A 20,027-nucleotide genomic window follows, 5' to 3' on the forward strand; every position below is an offset into this window, starting at 1 on the left:
GAGTGTGTATGTGGGAAATTCGCAAAAATTCAATATTATCTCATGTTAAACATAATACAACTACGTTATGGGAAACTGTAAAGCAAGCAAGTTGCAATGAAAAATGTAATTTCCCCACCGTGCTGTTGACGTATGTCCAAGGGTACTTTCTTTTGTAAGAAGGCAGCCAGAATAGCCATTTGCAGAGTAACAGTTTTCTAAAGTTATTTCAAGATTAGTTATCTTTTCGCTTGGTTTTTTTAAACATTTTACTAATATTTGCTTGATGAAGTGATGTAAATGCATGTGTAAGTGTTGATTGGCGTAAGACAGTTTTAGGACGAGAAAGAACTCTGAGTATTGTTTTGATTTGCTGTTTATTTTGAACAACTAATCAGCGTTAAGCATTTCCCGCTCACTGCAAGTGGTTATAGACCCTGAAAGGATCGGCAGTGAGGGAGTCGCTAATCAGCGACCGGACGTGCATATCATGTTTAACGCTTCTTTCTTCAGTGTGAGTAAAATGAAGAAATAATTGGCTTCTCGCGTCCAGATTGTGTGGCCAGAATAGTAGTTGAAATTACGGACAGATTGGTGAAGTCTGAAAGTTTGTGGATTGTTATGTTAGAAGGAGAACCGCGTGTGAACTTTCGGCCTTAGAAAAAATTCCGCGTGGCATGTTTCGTATTCGTTTATGGAATATTTGGAGAGCAGTTTATGTTAAAGAAATCCTCTGAAAAGGACTGAATGTGAAATTCAAATATAGTAGCTGAGTATTGACTGTGAAGTCACGTATTCAATCGATTCGGACTTAAGTGCATTTCTGGCTGCTTTGCGTGTGAAATGTATGGCATGACTGTGAACTGAACCTAAAGAAATAAAAGAACTCTTGTCAGAATTTTGCCATTCTTCTAAGGAGATAAAGCAATCGCCTTCCACCTGGAATTTGTTATAAGGTATTAAGGGATAACTTGCTACCAGAGTTAACGCGGACTTCGCTAACGTAAGTATTTACGGTGTTTTTCTTTAGTGCTGCTTTTAACATCGTCTGGACAGTATCTACGTATGATGAGAAACGGGCTGGTGATCAGATTCCGTACTCAGGTAGGTGGAACTTTTGTAGCGCACAATACGACGAGAGTCAGTGAACAAACATTAGGGGCAACACGACTGTCTAACACGCCCCGCAGCATGCTCTGTAAAGTAGGACAGATGGTGATTTGTGGCATCTCTGCCGAAAGAGCGCAATGCTGGTGCACGTACGACTGGTTCGGAGCACACCGTTCGTCGTACATTACTGAACATGGAGCTCTGCAGCAGACCACCCTTACGTGTTCACATGTTGATCCAACGACATCGTCAATTACTATTGCAGTGGACACGGGGCTATCGGGATCCGTGCGTCAATCAGTGGAAACGTGTCGGCTCTTCGGGTGAATCACATTTTTGCTACTGTCTCGATGGTCGTTTCCGCAAACGCCATCAACGGCAACTGGAAACATGCAGTGCGCCACGGGCGCAGGCTGCTACGGGTAGTACTATGCTGTGGGAGACATTCCTTTGCGCTTGCGTGGGACCTGTGGTAGCAATTGAAGACATGCTGACAGCCACGAACCACTGCATCCCTTCATGCGTGATGACTTCCCCGGCGGCGATGTAATCTTTCAGCAGTATAAATGCCGTTGTCTCGGAAACAGAACCGGGCTACAGTGATTTGAGGAGCATTATAGCAAACTCACGTTGATGTCTCGGTGATCAAATTCGCCTGAAGTAAATCCTACGGAGCCCATCCGGGTCGGTATCGGGCGTCATCGCTGCGTACGCAAATTACCGGCCCATTATTTACGCAAATTACATGACCTGTGCGTAGACATCTGATGTCACATACCTCCACTAACCCATCAACAACGTGTCGGATCCCTGATACACAGAATCAGTGATGTATTTATCTCAAATACGGACAAACAAGCTATTAAGCAGGTGGTCATAATGTTTTCGCTCAACAATGTATATATAGGTTGCAGAACTGAAACCGTTAGGGGCAGCTGCAAAAAATTTGCCTTTAAATTGACAACGACAATAAGTGAATAAAATGACATAAGCTCCAAACTGAAATAAAATTAAAAACATGCTTAAATGCCATTGATTCTACGTATTCTGTAAATATGGATCTCTGTGATCTAAAATTCCTGCTAAATGGTTTAAATGGCTCTGAGCACTATGGGACTTAACTTCTTAGGTCATCAGTCCCCTACAACTTAGAACTACTTAAACCTAACTAACCTAAGGATATCACACACATCCATGCCGGAGGCAGGATTCGAACCTGCGACCGTTGCGGTCGCTCGGTTCCAGACTGTAGCGCCTAGAACCACTCGGCCACCCCGGCCGGCCAAAATTCCTGTTAGCGTAATGAGGAATATCAACGTTAATTTTGCTGAAAGTTGGCGACCATGCTCATTTTTCATCTTCACGTACCTTAGTCATCGTCACTCTACTTAAAAAGTAAAACAAAAGGTAATTTACTTCTATTACTGATCAAAGCTTTGAACTGCTTCTACGTACGATTGATTCGTGACCAATAAGAGAGAATTGATGTCTTTACTCATTTTATCATGATTCCAGGGCTTGAAATGAAGACTGTGATATAATTTCCACAATAAAAGCTTTTGAGCTAATAAGGTATGTCATTGAAACCACTTGTTACAACTGAGCTACTCGAATTCACAAGATAAGCAACGAATAAACCGCTTCCTTCGCCTCTCTGTCTCTCCTATTCCTTTCCTCTTTAATGTCCTCTTCTCATGCTTCAACAATAGTGGATGTAAGTCTTCCCTCTCCTTCCAAAAGATTCGTATCTGAATATGATCAAACGATTTTGGAACGTTCCAAAAACAATTACGAGTTAGTTAGCCTTCTCCAGAACGAACAGCCTCTTTATGAGGAATGATATATCATCTTAAACTAAAAAACTAAACTGCGTCCGAACGGGCCGTGAAGGCCCAACGGTACTAACAGGCTGCGGTGTCTTCCTCGGTCTACAGGCGTCACTGGATGCGGATACGGAGGGGCACGTGGTCAGCACACCACCCGACCGTATGTCAGTTTACGAGACAGGAGCCGCTACTTCTCAATCAAGTAGCTCCTTAGTTTGCCTCACAAGGGCTGAGTGCACCCCGCTTGACAACAGAGCTCAGCAGACCGGATGGTCTCTCATCCAAGTGCTAGCCCGGCACAACAGCGCTTAACTTCGGTGATCTGACAGTTGTTCCCACTGCGGCAAGGCCATTGGCGATATACCATCCTAATCACTACAATTTCAAGATGTGTAAACATAGATTTCGTGTATAAGTCAGGCTATTATGTCTGTTAATGGGTGATTTTACATAAACTACATAACATTAATGAAGGATCGCTTCCTCGGAACCACCTATTCATCACCGTTGCAGGGTACAAGTTTGAAGTTTGGCTCGAAGGTGCTTCCTACCTTAATCTCTAATAGTGCAGAAGCGTGAGGCCCTTTGATGTCACCATCCTGCTCGAAACTTCAAGCAGCAAGACGTCGACACGTCGGAAGAAAAGGTCAATGTTCAAAAAATCATGTGAGGTGTAAGGTGGATTAATGACCTCACACTGGCACCAAATTTCACCATTATTCTACCCAGTGTCACCGTGACCTTGTCACATTTTGGGAAGGTCGTCAGACCCTCTCTTACCCTCATCAGACCATCTCAACTTATTCCTTCTTCGGGCGCCTCTGTGGTGGAAGTCAGAAACGCGACGCCAAGCACTGAAGACGCACGTTGTCTTACATGAGACCGAAGAAAACGCTTCAGATAGACCGCCGCTCAGGATCGAAATGAAGTGGCCTTAGTGAGTAGCATAAATGGTGTCAATTAAACCACCCTTTTTCTTGGTGCATTAAATTCCAGACATTTCATTGCCGAGAGCAGTTGTTGGCAGTGTGATGAGCAACAGAAAGATGTTCTTGACACCTTCTGACGCAGCTGACACCCCAGGAAGGTTCGACAATTCTCTAAGCAGATTGTTCACCAGCAATCCCACTGAAATCGATCGCGCCACATTGGAGCGCAGAGCGACAGCAAATTTTGCTATGGTTTACAGGTTGATACCACTAGTGCTCCTTCTGAACTATTCGATGAAATTTGAATGTGATGCAAGGCAACAAAGGTTGCTTATGCTTTTTCAGTCCCGTAGTTTCGTGTCATGATTTGGCGAGATTATGGAGTATTGAGACATTGACGCTTGGTTCTCTGTAAGATTGGAAGTTGGTTGATTTGGGGGAGGAGACCAAACAGCAAGGTCATAAGTCCCATTGGATTAGGGGAGGATGAGAAAGAAAGTCAGTCATGCCTTTTCACAGGAACCATACCGGCATTTCCCGGAAGCGATTTAGGGAAATGAAGGAAAACCAAAATCAGGATGGGTGCACGCTGGTTTGAACCGTCGTTCTACCGAATGCGAGTCCAATGTGCTAACCACTGCGCCACCTCGGTCGGCCCCTCTAAGATCGGAGCAGTTTGGCAACACGCTTCGTGTCAAAGTCCCATCTTTGTTGAGCACATTAAGAATTACCTGAATGTATAGGCTGATGGTATCCTATAGACAGGCAACCACTTGACAACTCTCTGATCGCCACGCTTACTAGCAAGCGTTACAGAAGCATCGTAGCCTCCCTGCAGGCGCCTAGCACTGTGTCCATACAGGTACATTCCTAAACAATAAAGGTGGGCGGCACATACCGGGAATGTTGCTGAAGTGGCTGGTCTCAAAGGGACCTTTTGTCGTTTTATTCATTCATTTGTCATATCACAAATCTCACCTGGTTGCCCCCTTTCCAATGACGTCACAGGAGGGCTGGAAACAAAGAGGGCTGTGCACGTTTTGTTGCTTCCGATCACGTTCGGGTTTTGTCGAATGGTTTTGCACTGTCCCAAGTCGTACTACCGAATACACCAAATTGAAAATTGGAGTCGCAGTGCACTCCAAATCGGTGCGATCACGTCAGTAGGTTCGCTGGCCTACAAATCGTGGGCCAGCAACTCTGTTGAATGTAACCACACCACTTTGGACTGCAGTGCGACTTCAGTTATTGAATATTGTACACACGGTGGTTAGAGAAGGTTTGAAACGTACGGGAGGGGTGTAATCAGTGTCAAAGACTGTCAAGAACATCGCCCTCTCGTTCGTCTCGATGCAAACTATCGTTTTCAACCGCGAAATGTGAAGCAATCAACGCCCCAAGGGAGAGGGAGGTTTTATTGATACCACTCCCGACGGCCGTTTTGTGTCGATTCGAGCGACGGATGTGTCTGAAATATTTTCATACGAAAACGGCGTGAGGTCAACGCTGGGCATCGCGGATCTGACTTCCATCGCAGAGGTGTCAAAATGAGGAATAAAATTTGGGTAAGAGGGGGTCTGACGCCCTTCTCATCGTGTGATATATCCACAGCGGCATTGGGCAGAATAATACTAAAATTTGATGCCAATATGACAAAATTAACTCACTTTACACTCAGCATGAACTTCTGAGCTATGGCCATTTTTTTCATATGTGTCGATACATCGGTGTCTGAAGCTGGCCGAATCCTAAGGTAACATCGAACGGTCCCACGTTTTTGTGTTATTCTATATAATAACGTTGTAGACAATTCTCGAATAAGGTTGTAGCCACCTTCGAGCCAAGTTTCTAACTTGTACATTGCAGTAGGGTAGTTACGTGGTTTGTAAATAGTGATCCTTTATCTGTGTTGCGCAGTATATTTTAAATTCAAAGTCCGAGTCCTGTTAATATCTTCCGGCCACTGTGGCCGAGCGGTTCTAGGCGCTTCAATCCGGAACCGCGCGACTGCTACTGTCGCAGATTCGAATCCTGTGATGTCCTTAGGTTAGTTAGGTTTAAGTAGTTCTAAGTTCTAGTGGACTGATGACCTCAGATGTTAAGTCCCATAGTGCTCAGAGCCATTTGAACCATTTTTTGTTGATATCTACATACTGACTGCATGCTGCCCGCTCTGCATCATTATGAGCAATCGGTTATTGGCGCAAGTCAGCACTGTAAAATACCTTGAAGTTAGCTAAAATGGAACGATGACATAAAAATTGTAGGATCTGCGCCATGTATTATTTGCTGTACGGAAGTCTGGAACCGGACAGAGTTTGGTTGGAAGATTGTATTTCATACGCCAAAGTGGTAGCCCCTATAACGTTTTTTCGATGTGAACTTCAGTACAGCTTTTCAGTCTGGGACGCTTACGAGCAACGTTAAGTTTCAAACAAGAACTGAGCGTTTTGACACAATTTTGTTTACTAAGTCAGAGAGTAGGCCCTGGTGTAAAGGAATTGTAACACCATGCGTAGTAGAACGAAAAACCAGTCCAAAGTTGCAAATTTTGCTTTTTTATTCACTCCATGACTAGGTTCGGGGCGAGGCCCATTTTCAAATCATGGTAACATAGTCGGAAATGGCATTTCCGAAGATGTGAAAACCGTGTAAAGACGGTGCAACTAACAGTTACAGCGGATACAGATACAGTAACTGTATACACGTTTTTGACAAGGTTTTGACACCTTCGGAAATGCCATTTTCGACTATGTTACGATGATTTGAAAATGGACCAAGGCCCGAAATTAGCCATAGAGTGAATAAAAATGTAAAATTTGCAGGTTTTGACTGGTTTTTCGCTCTACTGATTAACAGAATTTGCTGACCAGCAGCTATTTCAGCATGCTTGAAGTTCATATACACTACAAGTAGGTTTACGGTCATATTTTAGAAAGCGCACGTTGAATGAATAGCCGAGCACAATACACGTCCGTCCATAACTCACAAAGTGACCATAATGCAAAAATCAGAAATATTTCAGCTTATGCCATGGAGGTATAATAAGTTGAGCCGCCATTACACCACAAAGCAGACGTCCGCCATAACAGTAGGGTCAAGAATTAGCTTCTGGTGGTAGTGTTTTGAGAAAAAGAGGGAAAGGGCCACATTATATCATTTACAGGTGTACTGGTCATAAGGGTATCACGTATCATTCATAAGCGCACTCGTTCAAGCGATATGTTCCTTTATGTACATGAATTTTAGTTGCGCTGGTTGCTTTTACTGTCGTAGTTTTGTTTCTGTAAATGGACTTCAGTTTTCCTATCAATACAACTCAAAGGATGCTCTGGTTGAACACATGGACTCGATAGAAATTAGGAACAAGAAGCAGTTTTTAACACTAGACTGCTACTGTTGAGGATCTATTAACATGGCGGAGCCAACTTCAAAGCAATGTACAGCGCACTTCCGCTTATTTTATCTCCATGGCTTATGCATATCCTGCACGTCGTTTACGACCGAAGTAAGGCACGCAACGATTTTGTAACTCGATGTAACCTACTGAACGTAACACATAGTGGCTAGCGAAAGAAAAAAAAAATTAGGTATGGATACATAAATTTTTCCTCGCGTTGGTAGTAAACCAGATGTGCTTTTTTCATGTATTTACGTTATTTCCTTACAACTGTCTAACTGCAATCTGTTTACTTTTTTCAACCATATTTGGAAAAGCAGTTGAAATTTTTAATGTTCGAGTTATAGGATAAAGACAATGTAAGTTAGTTCATCTCAGCTGCGGTGATACTAGTAGATTGTTTGTATTGTTCTCTGTCCATAATTAATCATACTATAAGCAAAATACCGGAATATATAGTACATGCTAGTATCCATTTTCTGACAATATTTGGCAAATATAGGTGCCCTGTAATCCACTTGCCTGTGCGGCAAGCAACAGTGAGTTCACGCGGCATCGAGAACAGGTCTAGAGCTTCCACGTAATTACTGGACGCCATATCATATGCCGGTAAATTGCCTCCGTTGCTGATGGGGTTAGCACAGGCTAAAATCATTTGGCTCCATGAATGCAATTAATTACGAGAACAACCGTGCATCTCTGGCACCAGAGCAGGTAACGGCCTCAATAGCCTGAACGCAACTTACACAACATTTGTTCCCTTTCTGAAAAAAAAATCATTCCACGGAGATAAAAGCTTCAAATTCTGTAGACTGCCCTTAATCAGTCGTAAATTACAAGAAAATATTTGTGTAAGATGTGTAGTTTACGTAACAATTTATTTGGAACTGTAAAAATAGCAGTACTGTGCTTAACGTAATTATTTCGTTCCATGTTGTTCTGAAGGAATATTTTCTCCCAATTTCCTCTATTACTTAGATTCTGAATGGTGCTTGTTAAACACTTTACGTCAACAAAAAAAGAGAATATAAAATTACTGTAAACAAAGCTGGGAGAGCCTCAGTAAATTTTTCAGTACCACCCAACTAATATATTTGCCGGTAACGTAAGGGTCATTGTGATAATTAGAAACATTTATGTGACCAGCCTGTAGTCGCACAACACACAAATAATTTACACGTAGCCTGCAAGCTGCATCATTTCTGTGGACATCGTGCGAATGATATATGAAAGACAGAATTAGCAACATTTTGATAACGTAAAATTAATTTCACAGTCTCACACGGACGTTGGCAACTGTGTTTGTACTTTTCTTCGATATTTCACAGGCGGATCTGACGTTGTCTTTCAGTAACATTATGGGAACTTCAACATTCTATTTATTGTAGAAAGCGGAGAACTAAGTTCACTTTAGGGAGAAATTTACTAAATTACCTTCTTTTTCTTAACGTAGTGGCATGTCTGAAATGGACTTCAGAATAATTAAAATAGTAAATTATTATTACAGCTTCTGAAAAGAAAAAGAATCTCGCAGATATTATTGATTGACCACTGAAATAAACATTTATTTCTCTATGTGGGTGCGTTGTACTTTGGGTCATTCTATCTCAGACAGCCGACCGTTGGTGGCCATGCGGTTCTAGGCGCTTCAGTCTGGAAACGCGCGACCGCTCCGGTTGCAGGTTCTAATACTGCCTCTGGCATGGACGTGTGTGATGTCCTTAGGTTAGTTAGGTTTAAGTAGTTCTAAGTTCTAGGGGACTGATGACCTGAGATGTTAAGTCCCATAGTGCTCAGAACCATATCTGAGGTCATCAGTCCCCTAGACTTAGAAATACTTAAACCTAACTAACCTAAGGACATCACACACATCAATTCCCGATGCAGGATTCGTACCTGCGACCGTAGCAGCAGTGCGGTTCCGGACTGAAGCGCCTAGAAGCGCTCGGCCACAGCAGCGAGCTACACGGGATTTCTCCGTTTCAACTTTCATTTAGGGGGGTTGAAACTTTAATAGTGGAAACTATTTATTTACAGCTCCTACAAAATAGATACGTGTTTCAGAGTTGTACAGCACTGTGTATTACCAGTTGCCAGTGATGTGGAAGTCGTAAGATACTCTTAGCAGTGCCAGTTGTGTTGACAGTTCGAGCGGAGCGTTCTATTGCCGTGAAGTGTTTTCTTCAGTTTAGAAATCGAACTGAACTCACGAGGGCTTAAGTCAGGGGAGTGCAGGTGGTATAGCAATTAGCAGCTCCATCAGTCAAACAGATCAGTAACAGCTTGCACTGAACGCGCTTGAGCATTGTCCTGCAAAACGATGGTCAGGTCCTGCAGAAAGTGTCATCACTTCTGTCTCCATGCTGTTCATTTTTGGAAACAACCTACGACTCTGCTCAACAACCATACACTGCTGTGCTCCAAGTGTACATTCTCTGAAATTTCTTCCTCAAATTAAGGCCTATGTTTGATATCAGTAGATTTCTCTTGGCCAGGAATGTCCTTTCTGCCATGCTTGTCTTCTTTTGATGTCATCCGTGCTCCATCTGGTATTGGTTATTACGCTATCTAAGTTGCAAGAATTCCTTAACTTCGTCAGCTCCGTGATCACCAATTTTGACATTTTCTCTCTGTTATCATTTCTGCAACCACTCGTTACTTTCGTCTTTCTTCAATTTACTCACAATCCATATCCTTTACTCATTAGACGGTTCATTCCATTCAGCAGATCCTGTAACCCTTCTTCATTTTCATTGAGGACAGCTATGTCATCAGCGAATCGTATCATTCATTTCCATTTCCATCATGAATTTTACTTCCACTCCTGAACCTACCGTTTATTTCCATCACTGCTTCTTCGATATAGAGACTGAACAGGAGGGGCGAAAGACTACATCACTGTCTTACATGCTTTTAATCTGAGCACTTCATCATTTGTGTTCCATTGTTACTGTTCCCTCTTGGTTCTTGTGCATATTATGTATTATCCGTCTTTTCCTATGGAAATGCAAATGAAATGAGCGTTTGGCGTCATTGGCCGGCAGGCCCCTTGCCGGGCAGGTCCGGCCGCCTTGGTGCAGGTCTTATTACATTCGACGCGACATTGGGCGACCTGTGCGCCGGATGGGGATGAAGTGATGATGAAGACATCACAACACCCAGTTCCTGGCCGGAGAAAATCCCCGACCCAGCCGGGAATCGAATCCGGGCCCGTAAGTCGGTAATCCGTCACGATGACCAATCAGCTATAGGGGCGGACGTCTTTCCCTATAGCTTACTCCTATTGTTTAAGGATTTCTAACATCTTGCACCATTTGGCATTGTCGAACGCTTTTTCCAGGTCGACAAATCCAATGAAAGTGTCTTGACTTTTCTTCAGTCACGTTTGCATTATCAACCGCATCGTCAGAATTGTCTCTCATGCCTCTTGCTTTCCTAAAGCCAAATCGATCGTTCCCTGATACGTTTTCAGTATTGTTTTCCATTCCTGTGTACATTATTCTTGTCAGTAACTTGGATGCACGCGCTGTTAAGCTGATTGTGAGATAGTACTCGCAATTGTCGGCTCTTGCAATTGGAGCTTTGTGGGTGATGTTCTTACGAAAGTCTGCTGATATATCGCCTGACTCATCCATTCTACACATCAATGTGAATAGTCTTTTTGTTGCCACATCCCCCAATGATTTTAGAAATTGTGATGGATTATTATCTCTCATTCCTACCTTACTTGATCTTAAATCTTCGATAGTTCTCTTAATTTCCAATACTGGATTCCCTATCTCTTCTAAATCTACTCCTATCTCTTCTTCTATCACATCAGACAAACTTTCCTATCATAGAGGCCTTAAATGTACTCTTTACACCTATCCATCCTCTTCTCTGCATATTACAGTCGATGTCCCGTTGCACTCTTAACGTTACCAGCCTTGCTTTTAATTTCACCGAAGGATGTTTTGGCTTTTCTGTGGGCTGAGTCAGTCCTTCCGACAACCATTTCTTTTCCGATCATTTTCAAATCATTCATATATCCATTTCATCTTAGATTCCATGTGTTTTCTATTTATTTCATTCCTCGGTTACTAGTATTTCAGTATTCCTGAATTTTCCTCTACATTTTTGTAGCTCCTTCTTTCATCGATCAATTGAAATATTTCTTCTGTTACGCGTGGTTTCTTCACAATTACCTTCCTTGTACCAGTGTTTTTCTTTCCAGCTTCTGTGGTTGCCCTTCTTAGAGATGTTCATTCCTCTTCAACTGCACTGCCTACAGGGCTATTCCTTAATGCTGTTTCTACAGCCTTAGAGAACTTCAAGCGTATCTCATCATTCATAAGTAATCCCGTATCCCACTTCTCTGCACATTGATTTTCCTGACCAATCTCGTAAACTCCAGCCTACTCTTCATCACTCCTACACTGCGAACTGATTCTGTATCAGCTCCTGGGTACGCCCTACAATCCAGTATCTGATTTCGGAATATCTGTCTGACCATGATGTAATCTAACTCAAGTCTTCCAGTATTTCCCGCGTTTCACCAAGTACACCTCCTACTCCAGTGATTGTCGAACAGGATATTCGCTGTTACTAGCTGAAATTTATTACTGAACTCAATTAGTCTTTCTCCTCTCTCATTCCTAGTACCAAGCCCACAGCCTCACCTGACCTCTTCTTCTGCTCCTTCCCCTACAACCGCATGCTAGTCCCCAATGACTATTAGATTTTCATCTCCCTTTACGTACTGAATTACCCGTTCAATATCCTCATTCACTTTCTCTATTTCTGCATCTTGAGCTTGCGACATCGGAATCTATACCTGAACTATGGTTGTTGGTGTTGGTTTGCTGTCGATTCTGACAACAATCCTATCACTGAAGTGTTCACTGTAATACATTCTCCGCCCTACCTTGACGTTTATGAAGAACCCTACTCCCTTATACCACTGGTGCTGATATTACCCTATGCTCATCTGAACAGAAATCCATGTAATCTTTCCATTTCATGCCACTGAGCCCTACTGTATCTAAATTGAGCCTTTGCATTTCGTTTTCTAGCTTCCCTACCACATTCAAGCTTCTGGCATCCCACGTCCCGAATCGTAGAACGTTATCCTTTCGTTGGTTATTCAATCTTTTTCTCTTGGCCACCTCCCCCTGTGCTTTGGCCTCCCAGAGATCCGCATTAGGGGTTACTGCAGAATCTTTTGCCAATGAAGCGATCATCATGACACTTTTTCAACTACAGGGGGCGTGTCCTGTGGATACACATTACGTGTCTTTAATGCAGTGGTTCCATGGACTTCTGGATCCAAATGCCACTGATCAACGCTGATTCTTCCGCCTTTACGGGGAGTTTCCCACCCTATAGGCGAGAAACTGCCCTGAATCTCTTTTCGCTCCTCCGAGCTCTTTGGTAAGACAGTTGGCAGTATGAGGGTCACTTATCATGCTTAAAATTTTCGGCCGCCATTGCTAATTTTTATTCAAAGTTTAATCGTTGGGGGGGTTGAAACCCAGAACCGAAAATGTTTTAATTTCTAATCAAAGACGCTATCCCTAGGCAATGGGTACACCGTTACATCGTGTATTTAAAACAAGCCTGATTTCCCTCTTCATCGAGGCTTGACTAGTGCCACTCGTACACAACAGGCGCGAAATGTAAATAGATATCCATACTGAGACGTAGAAATATGCCTACAAACTTTCGTTTATGTAGCACAGCTCACTGATTTTGCTGCGACTTTTTCAATCACTGTGCAGCACATAACAGGCAATGATTATCATGTTTCAGTCCCAATACCGGTGAATTCATTCCCCCACTGCTGTCCAAAAGTCATCCTGGGCATTTCCATAGAGTGAGATGTGTGGTTCAGATTTTAAACTCATGAAATCATTAATCTGCAGCTTTCGCTGTTTTTGTGCAATGGCCTCCTTTTCTGCAACCTGCACGACGTGTTTGAGTCATAAGCCATCAGGCTTTACCGTTGTCCATTAATGCTGACAAATATACCAACGACAGGTCTAGATTCTTTTCACTCGGAACGACAATTACAATAGTGTTATCCTTTGACATTGTCAATGGGGAGATAAGCGACCTGTTGATGTTAAACATGTGTGAATCAAAATCCTACTGAATCAAAATCCTACATCAAGATCACACGTTTTCTTTATTGATTACCGATTTCGGTTCATTGACGAGCCATTCTCAGATCTAAAATACATAAAATTGCACACAAAGGGTGAAAAATAAAAAAAGACATTCAATATTAGGATTCCAATTCTGAAATGCATACCTATCTAAAGTGCTGTTCAGTGTGTCGTCATAGTTAAATATAGGCATAAGGGGAAAAATATTGATTTACATAACTACGATTTTTCATTTTAGGTAACGTGTTTCATTTTGATCACCATATATTTATGCATGTTTTTATTATGTCACCTTTTAATATTTTTTGCCTTACGCCAGTATAATTTTTTATTTATAAAAATTTTTCATTATATTAACATCTTGTCTTATTAGAGTTACTCATGTATTCCATTAGGTGGATGATGGAGCCATATGGCAGTTAGTGGTTTTGTATAACTATGACGCTACACCTCAACAAGTTGGCTGACATCTGTCACAAAGACATTCCCTTGTCGTGGGGTGAATATTAGAAATGATCTGTTGTTTGCATCAACTCACGGGCGTTGCAAGTATCATTGCTGTCGATCGTTTGTACACATGTGTAACAGTAACAGATCTGTAACAATGTTGGATAAGTGGTTAATGTTGTCAATTTTCGTAAATCTACAAATTTTAGGTAAGGTGTTTCATATCACTCACCATATATTTTTGCACGTTTTTATAGTGCTACTTTTTAACATTTTTCCTGTTACGCCTGTAGATTTGTTATTTAACTAAGGCCACTTAGCTTTAATAATACGACGATTAGTAATGACTGTACACACTGAACAACATTTTAGCCTTGTATCTATTGCATAGTGGAAATTCTAATATTGAATGTATTTTTAATTATTCACTTTTTATATGCAATTATCCGTATTTTGGATCAGAGGATGGCTGGTCAGTGAGCCGAAACCGGTATCAATAAATTATATTTGCGATGTTGACGTAGGATTTTTTATCCACACACGTTTTAATTACAATAGTATTTTCGAAAAGGGGCCGGTGGTGAAATTGCCCTTTGCAGTCTCCTCGTAGTGATACATCACAAAATTTTAGATTGGAACGTTTCAGAATGTTGGTTTAAGTGGTAAGCAGGTTAACGTACGTATGTTTGTTCGCTTACGATACAAGGACATAGTACGTTGATTGCGTTTCTCTTAATTAAGGAGTTGCTGTCGATAACCAGTAGTCAGCGCGGACTTATAGCCCTGTTCAATGCGAATGAACATATACTAAGACTAGTATTTCTATGTATTGTGTAGCTTGTAGCTTTATATGTCTGCGCTTGTGTCATTCATCCAGTTTGTGACGACATATAACTAATAACATGTTAACATTGATCAAGAATGTCAGAAAGTTATCTGATATGCGACCTAAAGACGAGTTGTTCGAGTACAATTTTAGCTGCTGATAAAATGAAATGTCACTTATTAGCTATTACCCGTAAAAACCAACTAAAGACCTGGCCAAGGAGCAAGCACCGCCGTGTTTACATTGCTGGAACAGGGATGTGAGGTAGCTGCAGCGAACCCTCCAATAGTCTTACAGTGGAGGCTGACACACGCCAAACATCTATAGACGCCCTGCGTAGCACTAACAATTAAACGTATACTGGCTCTTTTTTTTGACAACACACTAGGGAAACTGTCCAATTTGTCAGTATTTATTCACATAATATGCTTGAGTCCACATTTCGCCTGAATAAACCTCTGGACACTTTAACACTTACACCGCAATTTTTTATTAAAATATGAGTTTAATATAGTTCATCTTTTGTTTTCAACTATTTTGTTACGTTTGTACATGATAACACTATTCTGACGCCGTTTGAAAGCAAATTTGACACCCACAACAAATATTAACGATGGAAAAAGGACGAAGTAAATCTCCTCACAATCTACTAAAATGGCACTGGATTTCGTCGTAGTGAGACAGCTAAGCACGTATAGTGTTGGACTAAGACGGTTGAGATCGTCGGTTGCATACGAGTCACATGTTAATTAATATTATTTTGTTTGCTTAGGAGTCAGAATTGTTTGATGTATAACATCGTAGTGGAGAAGACAGCTGGATTTAGGTTAGAGGCTGGTTTCGAAAAATTGTCGTATTAAAATCTAATGTACAAAATTTTGATGACGAAGTTTCCCTAAATTGGACAACGGCCTTGCCGCAGTGGATACACCGGTTCCCGTCAGATCACCGAAGTTAAGCGCTGTCGGGCGTGGCCGGCGTCTGGTTGGGTTACCATCATAGCAGCCATGCGCTGTTGCCATTTTTCGGGGTGCACAGTTTTAATCTGCCAGGAAAATATCATATCAGCGCACGCTCCGCTTTAGAGTGAAAATCTCATTCTGGAAACATCCCCCAGGCTGTGACTAAGCCATGTCTCCGCTATATCCTTTCTTTCTCGAGTGCTGGTTCTGCAAGGCTCGCAGGAGAGCTTTTGTGAAGTTTGAAGGGTAGGAGACAAGGTACTGGCGGAATTAAAGCCGTGTGAACGGGGCGTGAGTCGTGCTTGGGTAGCTCAGTTTGTAGAGCACTTTCCCGCGAAAGGCAAAGGTCCCGAGTTCAAGTCTCGGTCCGGCACACAGCTTTGATCTGCCAGGAAGTTTCATATCAGCGCACACTCCGCTGTAGAGTGAGAGTTTCATTCTAGAAACATCCCCGAGGCTGTGGCTAAGCCATGTCTCTGCTATGTCCTTTCTTCCAGGAGTGCTAGTTCTGCAAGGTTCGCAGGAGAGCTTCTGTGAAGTTTGGAAGGTAGGAGACGAAGTACTGGCGGAATTAAAGCTGTGTGAGCGGGACGTGAGTCGTGCTTGGGTAGCTCAGTTGATAGATCACTTGCCCGCGAAAGGCAAAGGTCCCGTGTTCGAGTCTCGGTCTGGCGCACAGTTTTGATCTCCCAGGATGTTTCATATCAGCACACACTCCACTGTAGAGTGAGAATTTCATTCTAGAAACATCCCCGAGGCTGTGGCTAAGCCATGTCTCCGCTATATCCTTTCTTCCAGGAGTGCTAGTTCTGCAAGGTTCGCAGGAGAGCTTCTGTGAAGTTTGGAAGGTAGGAGACGGGGTACTGGCGGAATTAAAGCTGTGTGAACGGGGCGTGAGTCGTGCTGAGGTAGCTGAGTTGGTAGAGCACTTGCCCGTGAAAGGCAAAGGCCCCGAGTTCGTCTCGGTCCGGCACACAGTTTTGATCTGCCAGGAAGTTTCATAGCATCGTACTCTCCACTGTAAAGTGAAAATTTCATTCTAGAATGGTGCCTTATTTCACGACGATAATGCACCCATTAACACAGCCTGGACCGTACAATCGTGGTATTAGGAGCATGCAACTGAACTGGAGCGTCTTCCCTAGTTAGCACCGCCCCCACACTTGAACATTATCGAATCCTTGTTGTCGACATTGGAGCGTCCAACCCCTTAGTAATAAACCATTCCCAAGGTACAGGTGTTCACATTATTTTGTCTATAGCCTGTATTTGGAAAATGTCATATTATCTCTTCTAACTCCTGTAGTGACGAGTTAGGCGGAAATCTGTGCTCCTTTGCCGCCCTCAAGGGTTTGATAACGTTGAAGTCCGGGTACTGTGCTGGCCAGAGAAGTCGCGGCTCTTCAGTTACATGCTCATAATGCAATGATTGTACTCTCCTGCCTGTGTGAATAGGTGCCTTGTTGTCCTGAGATATGGCATCATTGTTGGGGAACATTTGAATCATGGTGTAAAATTCTTTATTTACACAACGAGTCTTGTCGTCTGAACGTCACCAGGCTCATAAATGTACTCCCAGCATCATATTAAGCGTAATATAAGATTACTATGGTGAGGTGACGAAACCATTAATAACACATTGTTATATGGTAACATAAATTACATCCTTATTCTATAAAAGCTGTTCTCAGCAGGATAGTCAGTCATTTTGTAACTGTAACCGACGTTAACACTGTGAATAGATTCATGACCTTAAAGCTTGGTCGCTAAGACATTTACTACTATCAACTTCGATAAGTTAAGTATACACGTGGGAGTCTTTCAATCTCGGAGAGCTTTTGCGATTAATGTGTCTCGTGTAAACAGCACCGAGAGTCTCCTCGCAGGCAGTATCCGACAGTGCAGGTATTCTCAGATAGCCGTCGCAGAGTTGTTTACATTAGGAACGAATTTTCGCTGAAAGTTATTATCGCTTGTCCTTTCAGTAAGTGTCTGAGAGTCTTCGAGAGCAGATGTCGGAAGCGTTTACACGCATTAGGAGGAGAGCGTCTGCAAGAGCTGAGAGAACACTCTCCGCGAATTTGTTTTTGTCGTACGTCTGAATAAGAAGGAAGAGGTTGCGATGGAAAGGGGTCGGTCTGCAGCTGCACTTTTAATACTTTAGTGGGAAAGAAGAAACGTAAAGGACCGTATTCACGCCGAGTAAGAGGGCGTATTGGGCGGTGGGATGATTTTGGAATATGCAAGACTCTTAATGTAGAGCTTGTAACGGAAAATCCATAACAATATTGAAATTTTACGAGAGTGACAGCTATGGAAATGGAAGAAATAGTTGCCAATATGGATACTATTATGCATAAGTTTGTTAATGTTAAACATAGACTGATTCTAACACAAATTTTGCTGCCATCTCGAACGTTTATTCTCTTCAGTACTTGGTAAAGTGACAATTGCGATGATACGATATTACATCAGTTTCATTATGATGTCTTTAAAAGTTCAGAAGCCGAATAGCGTGTGCATCCAATAAATGAAGCATTTCCGAACATACATTTATTCGAAAGTCTTGCTTATATTGACTTAAGGAAACACTAGTAAATTGCTGAAGATCTGATCCCAACACCCAGTATAATAACACAATCAATAAATACCACTCAAAAGTTCTAGATACAGAAGTATTGCTTTCCGAATTCCAAAAAGATTGCATTCAAGCATAAATTTCTCAATATTAATTAATCTGTGTCATAAAATTACTTTGCTAGATTCTTTGTATTATCGATATTCTGATAAATATCTTTACTGGAGGTATTAAAAACTGTAGCCATTTCAGCCAACAAATTTTGCTTCTTATCTTATTTTCTGTAGTCCAGTAATTGCACATTGCATAGCGATGGCCTTTCCTCGTACAAATTAATTTAATGAACAACTTCGTCCTGGGTTCTCTACATGGCAGCTTCTTTTTTTTCCCCTGACACATTCTCTTTTAGTGTGTATCCATCACCAGTCTGGTCTCAATTGCCTGGCAATGGTACTCGTAGTATGCGTATATAGAACGCCTTCTTTCACTGTTAATGTTGCGCCCTAGTCTATTATCAAATTTTTGTATTAACGTGGGATCGAGTCTCGTCAGTGACTTTTATTTTATTTTCGTTTGTAAATTGTATGTTACATGTCTATGAAGTTTTTATATGTTATTTTTTGTGAAAGTCTACAACTTTCGTAACAGGATACCTGCTGGTGGTGTTCGGTTAGCAGATAAAACAAGCGTTTTCTACGCTTAGAAAGATGCCGCGCCTACATATTGTGGTTCAAACACACAGTTTCGAGAGTTTATCTAAAGTGTGTGACTACGGCAAAATGTATTGCCCTTCAGTCTGGAACCGCGCTGCTGCTATGGTCGCAGGTTAGAATCCTGCCTCGGGCATGGATGTGTGTGATGCCCTTAGGTTAGTTAGGTTTAAGTAGTTCTAAGTCTAGGGGACTGATGCCCTCAGATGTTAAGTCCCACAGTGCTTAGAGGCATTTGAACCAAAATGTATTTCTAATTTGTGGTAGTGAACAAACTGTGAAATACAGCACAAATCTGGGACGCAATATGATTCTCAAGCGCTCCCCGAGTCCTCAGTTCTCTCTACAACGCTGGCATAGTTTTTCTTGTCTTAGAGCTACCGCGAGCAGCTCTCGAGAGATGTAGGTTAACGTCTACACGTCTAAACTCGCAGAGCGCCACTATCTCAAGCTAAGTATACACGTTTGAATTTTTCAGTCTAAGAGAACTTTTGCGAGTAATTCCCCTTTGTGTGTGCTGCGGGAACAGAGTCAGCTCGCCGGCAGTATCCGAAAGTGGGACAAGAACTCGTTCTACACTAAACTGGAACGTGACTGCAACTAGTCACATCACCAGGCCTACAGTTCGCTTCTTCGAGGGATAGCTAATATCTTCCACCTTTTTGTTGTTCTTCTTGTTCTTGGATTGTGTTACGTCTGACAGTCACTTGTTCCGCAGTTTTCGCGTAAAGGTTAAGGTGGCGAAGACCTGTCAGTGCAGCGGCAACTGATGAAGCGGCAGCGCGCGATTTACGTACCACTCGTGTCGTAGACGACGCGGAAGCAGTCCGCATGCAGGTGTCCGAAGAACTGGCCCACGATGATGGAGCTGTAGCGGCGCACCAGCTCCAGGTAGCGAGCGTTGAAGCGCTCGCGGAAGACGGCTCGGGCCGGCGGGGTCACCAGGCCGCTCGTCCGCTCGTCACCGCCGGGAGGTACGTGGCCCACGATGTACACCTGCGAGAAGCGCAGCTCTCACAAACGCTGCACAGCACGATGTAATATTCACTCTGGCATACACCGAGGCGGCAAAGACATGGGGGTAACATGTGCGCATGTACAGATTGCGGTAGTATTG

At 42.6% G+C, this 20,027-nt stretch overlaps 1 protein-coding gene and 1 non-coding gene across 2 annotated transcripts in view; both read right to left on the bottom strand.

Annotated features, from left to right (window-relative positions):
* The window catches only part of LOC126459342 (acid sphingomyelinase-like phosphodiesterase 3a), a 586,475-nt gene that overhangs the window by 85,428 nt on the left and 481,020 nt on the right, over nt 1-20,027 (bottom strand). Inside the window, exon 7 of the mRNA XM_050095854.1 lies at nt 19,708-19,906. Coding sequence (XP_049951811.1) covers nt 19,708-19,906 — 199 coding nt within the window. The remainder of the gene's footprint in view (nt 1-19,707; nt 19,907-20,027) is intronic.
* On the bottom strand, nt 2,285-2,368 carry Trnap-ugg (transfer RNA proline (anticodon UGG)). Its single transcript has one exon. It is a non-coding gene; the product is annotated as a tRNA-Pro (tRNA).

The sequence above is a fragment of the Schistocerca serialis genome, chromosome 1 (assembly GCF_023864345.2).
Source record: "Schistocerca serialis cubense isolate TAMUIC-IGC-003099 chromosome 1, iqSchSeri2.2, whole genome shotgun sequence".
Taxonomy (NCBI): domain Eukaryota; kingdom Metazoa; phylum Arthropoda; class Insecta; order Orthoptera; family Acrididae; genus Schistocerca; species Schistocerca serialis.